Source organism: Frieseomelitta varia, unplaced genomic scaffold (genome assembly GCF_011392965.1).
Source record: "Frieseomelitta varia isolate USP_RPSP 00005682 unplaced genomic scaffold, Fvar_1.2 scaffold_420, whole genome shotgun sequence".
Taxonomy (NCBI): Eukaryota; Metazoa; Arthropoda; class Insecta; order Hymenoptera; family Apidae; genus Frieseomelitta; species Frieseomelitta varia.
Window position 1 is genome coordinate 110664 of NW_025110169.1, and position 15503 is coordinate 126166.

At 32.9% G+C, this 15503-nt stretch overlaps 1 protein-coding gene across 1 annotated transcript in view; it reads left to right on the forward strand.

The window, feature by feature from the left end:
- The first annotated feature begins 4732 nt into the window (after positions 1-4732).
- Positions 4733-15503, forward strand: part of LOC122531875 (tyrosine-protein kinase Drl-like) — a 185640-nt gene continuing 174869 nt past the window's right edge. Inside the window, exon 1 of the mRNA XM_043660147.1 lies at positions 4733-5269. Within this exon, the coding sequence (XP_043516082.1) occupies positions 5125-5269 (145 nt within the window). The 5' untranslated portion in view covers positions 4733-5124. The remainder of the gene's footprint in view (positions 5270-15503) is intronic.

Here is a 15503-nt window from a genome sequence, read left to right on the forward strand (position 1 = left end):
AAGTATACAAAAAATATAAAAGAAAAGTAATTAATTGAGAAACCATGTGACTATTTTCGTTACTTTTTAACGTCTTCTTGACAACGATAGATGTGACAGAGTGTGTGCGAATTAAAACTGGGCGAAGCATTGGAACCCGATAAAAAAAAACCGATTAATTAGTTGCCGATCGGTACTGATCAACCTTCGGATATGTTCCGCGAGATTTCACGGAGTTAATTAATTTCGTCCGTATAATTAAACTTCCGTCTCGCTGCACACGCACTTACTTCAGTTCGAATAAATAAGGAGACACTTGAGTCCAAAAGCAATTTAATATTCGCCATCGTCCGTATGAACAAACGCTTTGCAAAACGAGCATTAATTATCGTGTGCGAATTAGAATGAAATTACTTTACACGTCAAATATCATTCATGAAATATTGTGTATCTACAAAGCATTTATTCATTCGTAAAAACTTTTTTATGCTATCGACGTTTCTTTTAATAATTTTTAATGTTATTTTAAAAGTCTTTGTCATTATATGAATTAGGTGAATTATATTTTTCAATAAAGTACGGAGTAAGACTGTAGAGTAATAATTTAAAATTTTGACTCACGACTTGACTACGTAAATAAAAGTTTATGTTTTTACAAACATAATGGAATTTCATAAACATCGCAACGAGCTTCTACAAACATATAAATATTTATAGTTGTATTTTTATAATATAAGGAAAATAATATTCAAATATTAATCCCGAGATCATTAAAATTTATAAGAATAATAAAAATTACTAGATAAAAATAAAATTGGAGGAATTAAGAAGGAAGAGTGATAAATAGTAACGAGATTAAGAAATTTTTGAAATACCAAATAATTTCCTTTTCTTTTTAATTATACTCTTTTAGAAATATGAAATCAAACTCTGATATTGTCAATTTACCAATAATTATATTCAGTTTTGTGCTAGACACATTTCTTTCAATATAAAAATGATCATAAATATGGCACACGAAATTTATATATATTCATGTATATTTTTTTTTTTATACAAGTTTAAACTTATATTATAAATTCTCATAAATTCAAACTCATAAATGAACTTTGTGAACTTAATAAAAAAAATATGTGTGAATTTGCATTTCGTATTTATATTTATAAGTTTAAGTAAAATTTAAAATTATCTTAGCGTACAATAATTAGCCTTTGCCTTGATATATGGATCAAACACACGACGAGAGCAGAAATTTCCACCACTCGTTCTCTGTCACTGTCCGAAGAATAACGAGGAAGAAGTTTATCCACATATCCCTGCAGGGATAGATGAAAAATCACGATATTTTCTGCGGGGATATCGTGCCAGGGGATAAATTTTCAGGTTCGAAGCTCGGCAGAATGAACAGAAAACGGGGGAAAAAGCAAAGAGGATACTGAGACGCGCTTCGCAGGATTTGACGGAATTAATTAACCCCGTGGTATAATTAAAGTCCCGTTTCGTCGGCGGGCAACGTTGCTACACCATGAAAGTTAAACTGACGAAGATCAAATCGTGAATCCTAGTTACAAACTGTGCATGATACCCGTGATGCATTTGTACAGCGAGAGAGAAACAAACGGGAGGGAGAGAGAGAGAGAGAGAGAGAGAGAGAGAGGGCAGGCGAGAGAAAGTGAGAGAAGGAAGGAGGGAAACAGACAGATAAAGAGAACGGACGGAAGAGAGGAGGACAGAAAATGGAAACACTGGAGGAGAGTGGAGAGGTTAAGGGTGAAGGGGATTTAATAGCTAGAGAGAGAAAAGATCTTTAATTAAATTCTACCATTCTACCGTTTTCAAACTGCTATGCGTTTTCCATCGAAACGTCGATTGAAAATCGAAGATTCGATGAAAGCGTTGCGCTGTAAGAAAAAAAGCGATTTATCTATCCGTTAGCTGTAAGTGGCTGTAAGTAATTCAAAATGCATCTTGCGATTAATCTCTTGGGGATTGAGGGATTTTCGCGAACACAGCGAACAATAGCCTTTAAGATTGCAGAGTCTTTCGTATATTCAAATTATTGTTATTTGTGAGAACAATTAATATATATAGAAACAAATATATAGAAATTAACACACACACACACACACACACACACACACACATATATATTTAAATATGTTAAATTAATACTGATGCTATATGTAATTTGGTTATCCATGTATATTTGGTTACTCGTTTATATATAGTTATCTATATGTTATAATATTGTTTAATATTGTCGAGCAACGAATTTTATTATGTATAGTTAAACTTTATTTTGCACATTTCACATGCTAATTACTTCACATGAAAGTAATAATTTTTATTTAGAATTTTAGAATTTTTGAGTCTCTTATATACATACTTAGGTATATTAAATGTGCGGATATGTACAAATGTAACTTGTTTTTCACCTGCATAGAAATAATGAAAACTCGATCTTTAAGCTTCGTATTTATTGCTTAAGATTGAAATTTATGGCTCTGTAAATTACGTACTATTGTCGTGATAAGTCATGTCATTTAGTTGAATATAAATGTGAAAAATTGCTGTTTCAGTTACATCCGTGGCTATTAGAGACTCCAGTAAATTTACCGTGTCGGAAACTTCCTACATAGATCGCACATGAACATCGAATATCACTGTTCTAAACCAGATAAACAATCTAGTATTGGAAACATCATGTAACTTCGATGAAAGTTACTTTAATAAATATGTGCATATTTATTGACATTGTCTGTACGTTTCACTGTTCGATACTCGGTAAAGTCTTTTAAAACAAGGCACTGTGGTTTTTCCTCCTCCCATGTTGATTTCAATTCGCCATAAAGAAATAGATTTTATGAATCTGACAACGTAGATTCTATATGATATAAGATTTTAATCATTTTATATAAGTAATTAATACTTTTATATAAGTTCTGTATTTAAATAAGTATTTAAATAATCTGTATTTAAATTTTAATCATTTTATATAAATAATTAATACTTTTATGTAAGTTCTGTATTTAAATAAGTGTTACAGAAATAAGGATGTTATTATCGTATTGCAAATTTATATTTTTATAAATACGAACGAAAATAAAAAACATAGTAAGAGGTACTAAATTTCGTAATCAAAATAATAATTATAATCAATAAGTCAAAATATAAAATATTTTATATTCTTGCGTATATTATAAATACGCATTCTACAAACATTTCTACATTTTTAAATTTCTTACACGTGCTTAAAGATCCACATTCTAATCATTTTTAATTTATTAATGTGTATTTTATTTAAAAGATATAATGGAGAGCAACAATTGTATTGATCAGAAAATAATAATTATATTGAAAAGCACAAAATTATATCTGTTCTTTTTTTATTATAAAAGAACTAAGCTTTCATAGTTTAATTAGAAGACTAAAAAAATGAATTTCAAACAATAGATAATGATATTGACGATTATTTGTAATAAAACACATCGGACAATATAGTGATTTCTAATAATATTGTTAATTTTCGAATTAAATGACAGATTTAATTAAAATAAAAAAATTTAGATTTCCATTTAATTTCAATGTTTTATATGATAAATATATGATAAATATGATATTTAAATTTATAATTTATAATTTTGCAATACATAAAATGAGATTATTTAATTTTAATTTCAATTTTAGAAATTTTACTTTGAAATATATTATTTGCAATGCATACACAACAATAAATATCATAAGAAAAGTAATAATAATATATAACTCTATGTACCTATATTATGGTACATAAATATTTGGAGAATTCGAAATTACTGCAAATATATAAAATATACAATTCAAATAAATCTTTTTAATTTAATACTAACAAGCACAGTCAATAGAATAGCTAATATACATAATATCAGTTAGTATACGTAAAGAAAGCAATTGCTGAAGATAGTGGAACATTAATTTTAATACCTTAATTAAATGAATTTAAGTATATCAATATTGAGATACTTAAATATTGTAATATATGTTTTTAAATTTAAAGTTTAAATTTTATAAAGTGTCAGCTATTTATTAAAAACGAATATGGAATGATATAGATATATTTTTTGTAGATAGCCAAATATTTAATCAGTTACCTAAAAGATGTAGAAAACAAAAAAAAAAAAAAACAAAAATATTGATCACAGCTATGGAAATGAAACAAAAACATAACCTTCAAAATATAATCTTTTAGATTAGTTTATGCATGATAGTATATATATTCTATGCTAGCGAATACGAATCATATGTATTCTTTTCAATCATTTCAAAAATAGCAGCAGAATTAATTGCACTAGATGTCTAGTTATTTATGCATGATCATTTATGTATTCTGTGACAGTAACAATATGTATCATACGTACCCTCTTCAATCGTTTCAAAAGTCACAATAGATCTGGTTTCACCCAAGCACCCTTTCCCTAGGTGAACCCTCCGTCGTATATCAAAAACATCATTAAAAATCAGACAATTGCACGTTCCCCTATTCCGATATTTTGACAATTCCGATAGTGTATCACGGCTGGCTGGCCATCCGAAGGTGTGATTTACACTTACCGCGATTTGCGTAGGGCGTACGCTCGTCGCGTCGCATTTTACCCAACGATTTCGTCGCCCGTTTGCGTATCCGGCGTCGCACCCCGAAGTGGGCGCAGGCGCGAGTCTCGCGGCGCCTTCAATTTACAGAGCTACGTCTGTCAGTTGCGCTCCGACGCCGACGACGCTGAGACTGTTTCTTCTTCGTTCCGACCCTTCTCGTACTTCGTCGATCACGTAGCCATGTGACCGTCGCTCTCTTCGACATTCACTCGACCATGGATGATCCATAAGAATCGATCATAACCTCTCTCCAACAGCTTGCATCGAACTAACGGAAAATGCAACTTTGAGGTTAACGCCAGTCGTTCGTAGAAACGTTCGTAGAAACTTTTCTAGAGTTCAGATTTGTCACGTGAACGATGTAACGTCGAACGATGATCTCGCGTGTAGAGAATACAGGAGTGATGTTCGCGTTCACGGGGAAGATTGACAGGACGAGGTTGCTGTCACGTGTGTAGGGTGGAGAAACGTAAAAGTGGTAGGATTTCGCGCGCGTGATTACATCGATGCGTGATGTTATTATGTGAGACAATGCGGTGGGGTGATGGATCGTGTGATCTGTTGCGATGCAAGTTTTTTGTACTTTTGGTCCTCGTCGGCTGCAGCGATGGATACTTGAACATTTTTATCAGCCAGTCCCAGGTTATGAAACTGTTGGGTAAGTGGTTGGCTTATTTTTAAATTACGCGGTTCGGTTTGGAAAGTCTTTGAGGTTCTTTGAAGTTCAGCGTTTGCTATTGGATTTTGACTTTAATATTAGATTTAGGTTCAGATGCTTTTTAAATCTGTTTTTTTTTGCTTTGATAAACATTTTTATTTATCGTTATGTATCTGATGTATTTGGTATATAGATTTTAGGATTGAGAATTTCCTTTCTCATATATGATTTCATGTAGTAGTATATTTGTAGTTCCGCTCAAAAGAAATAATGATTTCTTCAAATAAATAAATATTCTGTTCATAATATTACTTTTTTATAATTAGAACTTTAATTAACTATATTTAAAAATTAGAATTACTTCTCGGGAATAAGATATTTAATGAACTATTATATAAATTATTAACTAACTCAGATATTTTACATGTTATGATCTAACCTCCATAAATGTTTTTACTGTTGTCACAGAGTCACGCTTTTGAAAAAACGTGACAATATTTATATAGCATTTTCAAATCTTTTAAATTGAAATTAGAATAAAATTATTGCAAGTATATTTGTAAATGCTTGTTTGAGAAAACCCTATACTATTCAAATACAAACATAAACGATCCCAATTTCCGAGCGAATATTTTTGGAACTCTCAATCGATTTATAATACTAAATTCCATGAAATTTCAAAGAGATTTTTCATTACTTTGTCTTTCACTTAGATTTTAGATTTTATAATTTTATGTTATTTAAAGAAATTGATATTATTGATAATATTTGTAATATTACATAAATTGTTGTTATGTTGTCTTTAATGAATTAATATATTCGAAATGTGAGGAAAAAGACTGCGGATTTCTATGCAAATTCTTAATTTCTATGCAGTATTTTTAAAAATGTAATTAACAGAAATAAAATCTTGTTGGAGTATTGTTCTACGCAAAAAGCACTGCACTTTAGATATTTTATATATATTTTCAATATATGTGCATTCTTTGCATATTAAAATTTTTTATAAAGATCCGCAGTTTAATTATAATTCTGTGAATTGATGAAGCAGTAAAACAATTTGTTTTTTAAAATTTATATACCATTTTGTGAACAATAAAGTCAAATACGTTGAAATTTATTTCTTTTTTGTGAAACTAAAGAAAAATTAAAAATAAATGTGTTTAATTGAGTTATTCCGTAATTATTCTTCCGTATTTATTCCGATTCTATTCATTAAATAACAAAAAAGAAATTTATATGCGGAGAAGGTATAAGTAATATAGAATACAGGCTATGAGTATTTAAACAAAATGTAGAAGAGAAATAGTCAACGAAATTACTGTTAAAATGTAGGAAAAAATAATAGAATTGTATTATTGTCTAGTATGTCCTTTAAAGGTTAATGGCAAGTGACATAAACAGCTGAAAATAGTTGTAAAAAGAGGCTCTTAACGTTCAACGACTTTTCTGCACTTTTTACACAGAATTGCATACAATTGACATTTGTCGCCGATTCAATTTGATCTTTCATCCTCTGAAATGAATTCTTTCATACATTCTAGTAATTAAATAAAATATTTATATTAAAAATGAGGTTTCAATAATTTTCATCTAATTGTTAATAAGTAAAAATAATAATATTAATTATGGCTAATAAATATTGGTTAAAAATTAATAACCATTAAATATGGTTATTGATTGTAGAATTGAATAAAAATTTTTTAACAAATCTCAATTGCCTTCAAACAAATTTGTAATAATAATTTTAAAGCTTGTACTTATTCCTAGAGTGTGGATTTTTATGCAACTTGAACATGGGAATAAAATAAGAAACAAAAATAATATACGAGAAATATGTTAAATATCTAAAATACAATATCTGTTATCACATTTAATACATGAAACAACCCTCTGCGTAGATTCTATTTTTTTAAATTAAATATATGAATTTGCACAAAAATGTGACACTATAGTTGTTATATTAATTTCGTCAGAATTTTTAATTATTTTACTGTTGCGTCAACTTGAAAAACATGAAAACGAAATGTATTGGAATTTCTCACCCCATGAGCAGAAGATAAAAGGTCCCCTTAAAAAGTTATTTCCGCGAACTGTCCGCTCCTTTAATTAGAACTTTCAATTAAGACGAAAGTGTAACAGTGTCTCGCCTTGTTCTGGACGAATTTAAAAATACAAGGGAACTCGATGGTCGTTAACAGATCTCATTACAATAGTAATGGGCCAAATGTTTTGTCATTATTAAGAACGAAAGAAAATGTCTGAAAGAGATACGTGGCAAATTGTAATTGCTCACGGAAGTATTCACTTTTAAGAACTTTTTTTAAGAACTTTTCATAAAAATATTATGCACGCAGACATTTCAGGATTATTTAAATAGTTATTATGTCAAAAATTTCAATATTTAATGAGACTGTTTTTAACTGTTTATTAATGTAATCTTATTAATGTATATTAATTTTTTTTTTGGACATAGAAGAAATACAGATAATACAGAAATACAAATAATAATACTAATTATACAATACAAACTGTATTACTAATTATACTCTATAGTGTATATACTGTGTTGTATAATTATATCGTATTTATTGATTATAATTAATAATTTAATTTACAATTTATATTTATATTATTATACAAATATAGTATTATCCTAAGATTTCTGAGCATATGTACATTCTCAGACGTGGTTTCAAATTTTATCGATATAATCGTATCTCGTATCATTAATAATTAAAGTGTCAATAAAATTCCAAAATTATGTTTTATATAACATAATAATATACATACAAGATTTTCTATAATAAGCGTTCGGATACTTTCGCGAACAACTATGAATGCGAGCATTTAATCGACGTAGTGGCTGCTGTATGTTGTCAAAAGAACCGCGAACTATCAATTAACGACTGCCATCGATGCTGCTTCATCGAAACCTACAGAGACAAAATGTCGGGAAATTATACTAGCAACGAATGCATCGTGAACTTTTAATTAGAAACATTGCACGACCGACTAGCAACGAGCCACGGCCGTGTGTAATTATCGAATTAACAATAACCTTGATGAACGATGTTGAATTTAACGGTGCGCAGTTGCGTTAATCACATCGAATGCCGCTGGTTCGGCGTTCTTAATGGAATATCAAACAGCGTCGGGGAGAAAAAAAGAAAAAAAAAAAAATGTCACGGGCTCGTTTATCAGAGGGGGTGTGATTCAAATTACGTTGCAATTAAGAGCGAAATAATTCTACGCGGAAGAATAAATTGAAATCACTGGGATTGGTTTTACTTCGCGAAGTTTCGTTGGATGGGCGTGTAATTATTTCTGAGAATTAGTTTTTAGCGAAAATTGTAATACATTACGGTGTGAAACACGACGCGGTGTGTAAATAGTATTTTTTAGTCTTTTTTTACTCTGCGAATCTTAAGTCGTGAATATTCATTTCTGACGCGAAACAGAGTTTCATTCGCTTAAAAAGAATAACTTTTGAAAATTGTTACAGTGTAAAATAATTACGATATCAAGAATTCGACTTTTAGTATTAGAATTATCTTAATCGAAACGATCAGCTCGTAATTTTTTCGTAGAAATTTTATAAATTTACAGTTTAATGCACTTTTACAGATTTGAGTGATTTTTCGTAAAATACAAATTTCTTTATTGGTATGGTAAACATTTTTCTTCTCGTATCTTAGTTATCGCTAGTGTTGGAATATCACAATGCGACACGCTTGCAGTGAAAGTGCTAAATGATTGAAGATAGACATAAATATTAGTGTCAGTTTGTAGATGTTAATAATGTTAAATATTAAAGTACTACGTATACAATTTAAATGTTTATAAGTTAGTTTAGTTACGAGTTTATTGATATTAATTCTTATAGACATTTTTTATTATCATATAAGAAGCCACAGAACCATCTTAGTTATCTAATACACAGTAACAAAATCCTATAATAATTTTCGAAACATTGAATAAATAAGAACAAATTATTTTAAACTCTCAATTTTAAAATCACTCGAGTTTCACAAGATACTTAAAATTCTGAGCTCAAACAGATTGAAGCACAATTTTGTCATATTTTTATATTTCAGTTTTTATATTTTTTACTTTGAACATTATTGAACACTTGAAAATTGCACAGAGAAGTTGTAAATTAATTTTTATTATTTAATATGCAACTATAGTCATAGAAATAATCGTACCATCGTTACGTTTCTCCTTAATTATTGATTAATTTCCAAGTTTTTATATCAATATTAATAATATTAATAATTCTTTTTATAAAATTCACGAGAAATAAGTTGTAAATTTTATATTAGGTGCATTTCTGTTGTAGGTACATTTTGTACAATTACAATTAACATTACTAATATTATGAATACACGTTTCAAGCACTTGTACAATTTGAACACACAATGAAATCACATCAACTGCGAAAGAGAAAATAAATCGATTCAGATCGACTTTTTCATCTGGATTAAAAATGTTCATTTTGGAGCAAATTATATTTCTACACGCATAATTCTACCAGCTATAGATTACAACTTCATTCTCATCGTCAATTTATAACCAACAAATGGATAACAAACAATTTGTCCATTTATAATCAAGTAGTAACACGACATTCCCTTTTTTACAAGCAACTTCTCACGAATTTCACATTTTTACTCACAACACGTGACGTACCTTCAAATCGCGATTTAAATTAGCGAATTTATCGTTTCCTCATTTTCCCGCCCACGAGTTTGATTTACGGCAGCGGCCGTAGAAACATACATTACCGCCATTTCTACTTCAATTTAAGACCGCGCCAAACCGCAGGTTTCCCACGCGTTCCTCGAAATGTAGCTAAATCACACGACGACTCGTCGAGCTGCGTGAGAAGCACACGGGTAGATTTTGTGGGTTTCGGTAGGTGCTGTTCGTTTTTGATGGTCAACAGATACGGCACGCACATACGACCTCTGTGAACCGCGTTCGCCTACGTACTTAGTCTCTATTCCATTCGATATCACTTTACGGTTGCATGATTCATACAACCCCTATCTGACTGAAGCGTAGAGCGAGCCTATGTACATACCACACAGCTTGGACGCGTCAGTTTTCTGCTAGCGGGAAAGAGGGAAAAGTGGAATGGCTGTATTTACAAGCGAGCCCGGCCGCTCGTGACTCTTCGAAAATCGAGCCAATCCCGGTGGATCGCTCAGAATGGCCCCATCGCTCATTTCTGGTGTCAATGGTCTTACCCATCGCTCGGATATCTATGTGCTTTTGCGTTAATAGCGATATGTCGTTATACGATGGTTAGCGAAGAGAGGGATGCAGGTTGGAACGAGTGGTGTATAATTTGCAAGTGTTCTCACGATCGTAATAGGGTGACGAGATTGTTTAACGCGTTCAATGTGTTGTGCATCGTAGTTGCTGTATTTGCATTTGTCGTTTAAGTTGCGCAGGGTGTCTCAAATTTTGGTACCAGTGTTCTATAGATGTTTTCACAATGCGACGTGACCTTAAAAGTTTCACGGAATGTTATGTTCAATATAGATGGTTAAATTTCCCCAAAATGTATAAACAGATGCTTTCCGTGATTATTTGGTCATCAACGAGAAGATCGTTTTACTCTAAATTATTTCATAAATATTTTCAACAAGATTTAACAACTTTCATCAGTTTCTCTTCCCGATCTTTCGATCTTCCAATCCTAAAACTTCAATCGATTAATCCACCTTTCAACTTTCAAGTTACTTCAACTCGACTTAAACTCGACTTCCATCTTTGAATTTTTCTGAAAAATGTCTCCATGTTTCGCGAAGAACGTTAACAAAGATATTATTCTTCTTGACAGCTTCAGAGTTCCGCTTGATAACGTAATAGTTTTTACACAAAGACCGTGTTACGTTGTTGAAAATCACTGAGGTGAAAGAAGCTGTTATTTCATCCTTCCTGTAGTTATAAAATTTGTCGATCCCCCCCTCCCTCCCTTTGGAAAGTCTGCTTTCCCTCGAAACAATTTCTCTTGAAACGCAAGAAAGAGAGAGAGAGAGAGAGAGAAGAGAAAAAAAAATCTCTCGAATCTACGACGTTCAACGTCTCAAGTTCTTCGGCGCTGCGTGGCGCCTCGACTAAGGTATCCCGGTGTCGCAAATACTTACCTCAAACTTATCAGTCGTCGCCTCGACAAAAGTACGCCTCACACCATGGCCTCCCCCGCCCCGTAGCCGAGCGTAAAACCGTCGGCTGTCACCTTGAAAAATGTCTGATACCGGGACGAGCGCAACTTTAAACCGTTAGTCTTCGTCGGGGGTGGGCTCTCTGCCGTGGTGCAAGGATTTCGAAACATCGTCGAACGTAAACGACGTGTAACGTCGTGGCTATGTACGTGGCTACATACGACGACGAAAAGAAACGGCGGCCTTGGAGTCGATTTCTCAGCCAGCTAAGCACCCGTGCAACCCAACGGACGACGTAATCCTCGTTAGATCCTTGGATCCTTCCGATCTTCGTCTCCTCCCCCTTCGTTCTCTCTGTCGCGTTCCACGTGAACGTGGCAACGAGCAACGACCGAGAAGAAAGAGAAAGGGTTGACGGTGTCGTGCGAGCAGCGCCGACCCACCGGAGGCGAGTCTAGTCGTCCGGGGCTGCTCTCGAAAGTCACTTAACTTAGATTGCGCGGGCGAAATGACTTTAGTTCCCTTGGAAAACTTCGTTTCGCTGGCGGAGCATTGCTTGAAAGCACCGAAAAAAGGTGGTGCGCTGGGGGGAGCAAGAATGCACGGTGACAGAGAGAGAGAGAGAGAGAGAAAGAGCGAAGGGTAACTAGCGGGAGGTTCAAGTGAAATAGGGTAGAACAAAGTGAAGATGGAAGAGAGACAAGAGATAGCTACGAGCTGTAGCCTGAAGCAGACAGTAAGCATACGAGCATTGGCTGACGCGTACTCGCGAGTACAGGTACGTTACTCCCGCGAAAGTTGCGAACATTTATGTAGAATACGCTTCCTGTTCGATGGAGGACTTCTGGCTTGTTGCGGTTATATACATGTACAGACTGTTGCGAAGCTACTCTGCATTTCGGTAGCTACTCTGGGGCTAGGCTTGTCGGAGAATTGAAAAACGAAGTTTTCAAGCGAGCGAAGTCGGACGGCGCGCCGACGTCGTAAATCGAAAGTTACACGACGGATGTTTCGTGTTAATCCTTAAATGGATAACCTAACCCACCAGCTGGAAGAACTGTTTCTAACAAGTAAGTGAATAGGCGTAGCGATCGAGGGAGGCTTTTGGCTAGTTGAGAAGAGTTGAAATTGTTTTTTCTAAGAGAATGGGAAATGTGTTTGTTGCCTTTGAGTAAGTAAAGGAAATTTCATCGAAGGTTTTAAAGTCTGAAAGAACTTGAGAGACACACATAATTCGGAGTGTTACTGTACGAAGCTTTAATTGAACAAGACGTATCTGCATTAAAAGCTGCTACATTTCTAAAAGTGTAACATACTTTTTGAAGACAACATATATATTATCATTTACTGCATGTCTGTTTGGACAATTTGTGAGAATTTTTAATTTATTTGCACGATAGCATTACCTCGGGCAAGAAGCTAGCTCGACGATGTTATTACAAAAAGAATTCACTACAGTTTCCACGATTGGAAAATTGTTCGAACTTTTCTCATTTAAACTACATTGTAATGAACGAAGTTGAAATCTATCAGTGCCAAAGTCAGAGAGCACGGTGGACGAGAAATATGTTCCCCTGCAATTCCAATATCTTTTTTACATCGCTATCGCTGCGGTATTATATTTGTCGTATAGATACGTGCGATACTTTTTCCGATTCATTGGAAATGTCTTTATTCTTTTTTTTTTTGAAGAGTAAAATTTGCGTTTACTGCTGAAACGCGATGTGATAAAATAAACTAGTTACATCTTTTATAATAAAATTCTTCAAAATTGTTAGTTTATAATTTTAGGGATTTATAAATTACATTTATAGCCTTATTTGTGCATTCATTTCTTTTCTCTTATATTTTTAAATTGGTATTTGTAAATAAATTATCGTTGAAAAAGAATAGAACAAAAATCTAGAGTAACAAACTAGAATAATGCTATAATGTTTGTTGATTACTGATAAATTATAATTGATAAATTAATATAACATTATTATAAATATCCATCTGAGAGCAGTTTAAATTTTTCGAGCGTCAATTAACATACCTAATATACCTAATGTTATGTATTAATTATGTATAAAGGCAAGTATTTGTTAAAAGAAATTTTCTCGCAAATTTTCCATTCTGTTTCAAACAAATGTTTCCAAATATAATTATTCTGGTACTACCACTTCTGTATTATTATCATTTGTATATAAACAATATTTAAACAAAGAAATATACGCTTTAAGAAATTGTGATGTATGCATCATACGTATATATAAATAAATTATTGTATAACAATTAATATAATAATAATGTCGAATGTCATTTACACACGAAATTATTGTTTTAAGCAAATGTTACCACATGCATTCGTCATCTTATTCAAGTATAAAGTATCATCGTTCGGTCAAATATTTAACAACATCCGCTCTCGAGGGATATATCCTACATTTTGCCCGTCATTTCTATTTATTTAAATACTTTTAACGCGTTTCATCGGTTACCGGCTAAATAAATATTTTTTGCCGATTAATCGAAGTCCTGTAAAGATACCGTGGCGCACGCAGTTGCACGATCACCGCGAAGATAAGCGAACCGCGAACAAAAAAAAAAGAAAAAATATATATATATATACAGGGTGTACAAAAAGGTTAGGACCAAACTTAGACTACGTGTTACCTACGAGGTCAAATAGATGGAAAAAGTTGATACAAACTCAAAATTATTATTAATTTATTGAAAAGACACGAAATGCGTCTTATGGACAGAATTCCAAGTCTGTTTGACCTCGCCAGCCCAAGGTTTGGCCCCGGATCTTTTTTTGGACACCCGGTGCGTTTCCCGCGTAGCGAAATTTCACCGTCGAGTTTGAAATTCGTGGCCAAACAATTTTTTAATTAAATCACCGCGGCGTGGATTAAGCCGCCGCGAAGATATAATACCCGGCGCGGCGGGCAGGAAATATTTTCACAGATTGTGCACAGTCCGGTTGACGGTTTGGCGGGGCATTCAAACTTTTCGGCCAAATTACTCCGCCAGGCTGAAACTCCGCCTATATAAACGCGTCCGGAGAAACAGCCGGCCGAACACTTTCGAATTACCGGGGTCCTGGAATTGATTTTTAATTTGCTCGCAGACACGGCGGCGGTGCGTGCAGCGGCGCATTCGGTTTGCCCTCCCCCGTGTGTTTGCTTCGTCTGGACCGCGAAAACGGACCGACCGACAAACAGTCGACAACTGCGTTCGTTCTCGTTGGGCTGTTGGGAGGGGGCGGCCGGCTCGTAAAACAACTCCCGTTGATAGTTCGCCGCGACCTCTGTCACTGGAAACGACAAGGGGAAATCACTTATTCCGGAAGAACGCGTATTCCCGGGAAAATCGCGCCCGAATATGATCCTTGTGGCGGGATATTCATATACGAAAATATCTCAATTTCTGCAGGTTAATTTCTAGTTTTTTTTTCCTTTTTCGTTTTTGAGTGGAGATTCATATCTAGATTTATATCTTTTTTTTTTTTTAAAGTGGAGATTTATATCTTTTTTTCTTTTTAAGTGGAGATTTATATCTAGATTCTTATCTTTTTTTTCTTTTTTTTTTTTTAAGAGGAGACTTGATAGAAATTTTTGAAAGAAGGGAGTTTTTATTTGGTTGTTTTAATTTATTTTGATAATTCCTATGAGAATATATAATGTATATAACAGTTATATATTATACTCTGTATGTATATGATGTATGTAACAGTTATATATTATACTCTAATATTTCGAATATAAATAACATAGTGTAACAATACAATAATACAATATAATCGAGATATATGATATTCTTGTACGAAAATGTTGTTCTTACTTCCTTAGGTCATTTTTTAATTTTAAATTTGGTTGTTCTGTGGAAATTTGGAGAATCTTGTTATTCTGTTTGATAAGGATTTTATTATTTAATTCTAATATTATAAGTTTTTTTTTCTTTTCTGTTTTTGAGTGGAGATTTATATCTAGATTTATATCTTTTTTTCTTTTTAAGTGGAGATCTATATCTAGATTCTTATCTTTTTTTTTCTTTTTAAGTGGAGATTTATATCT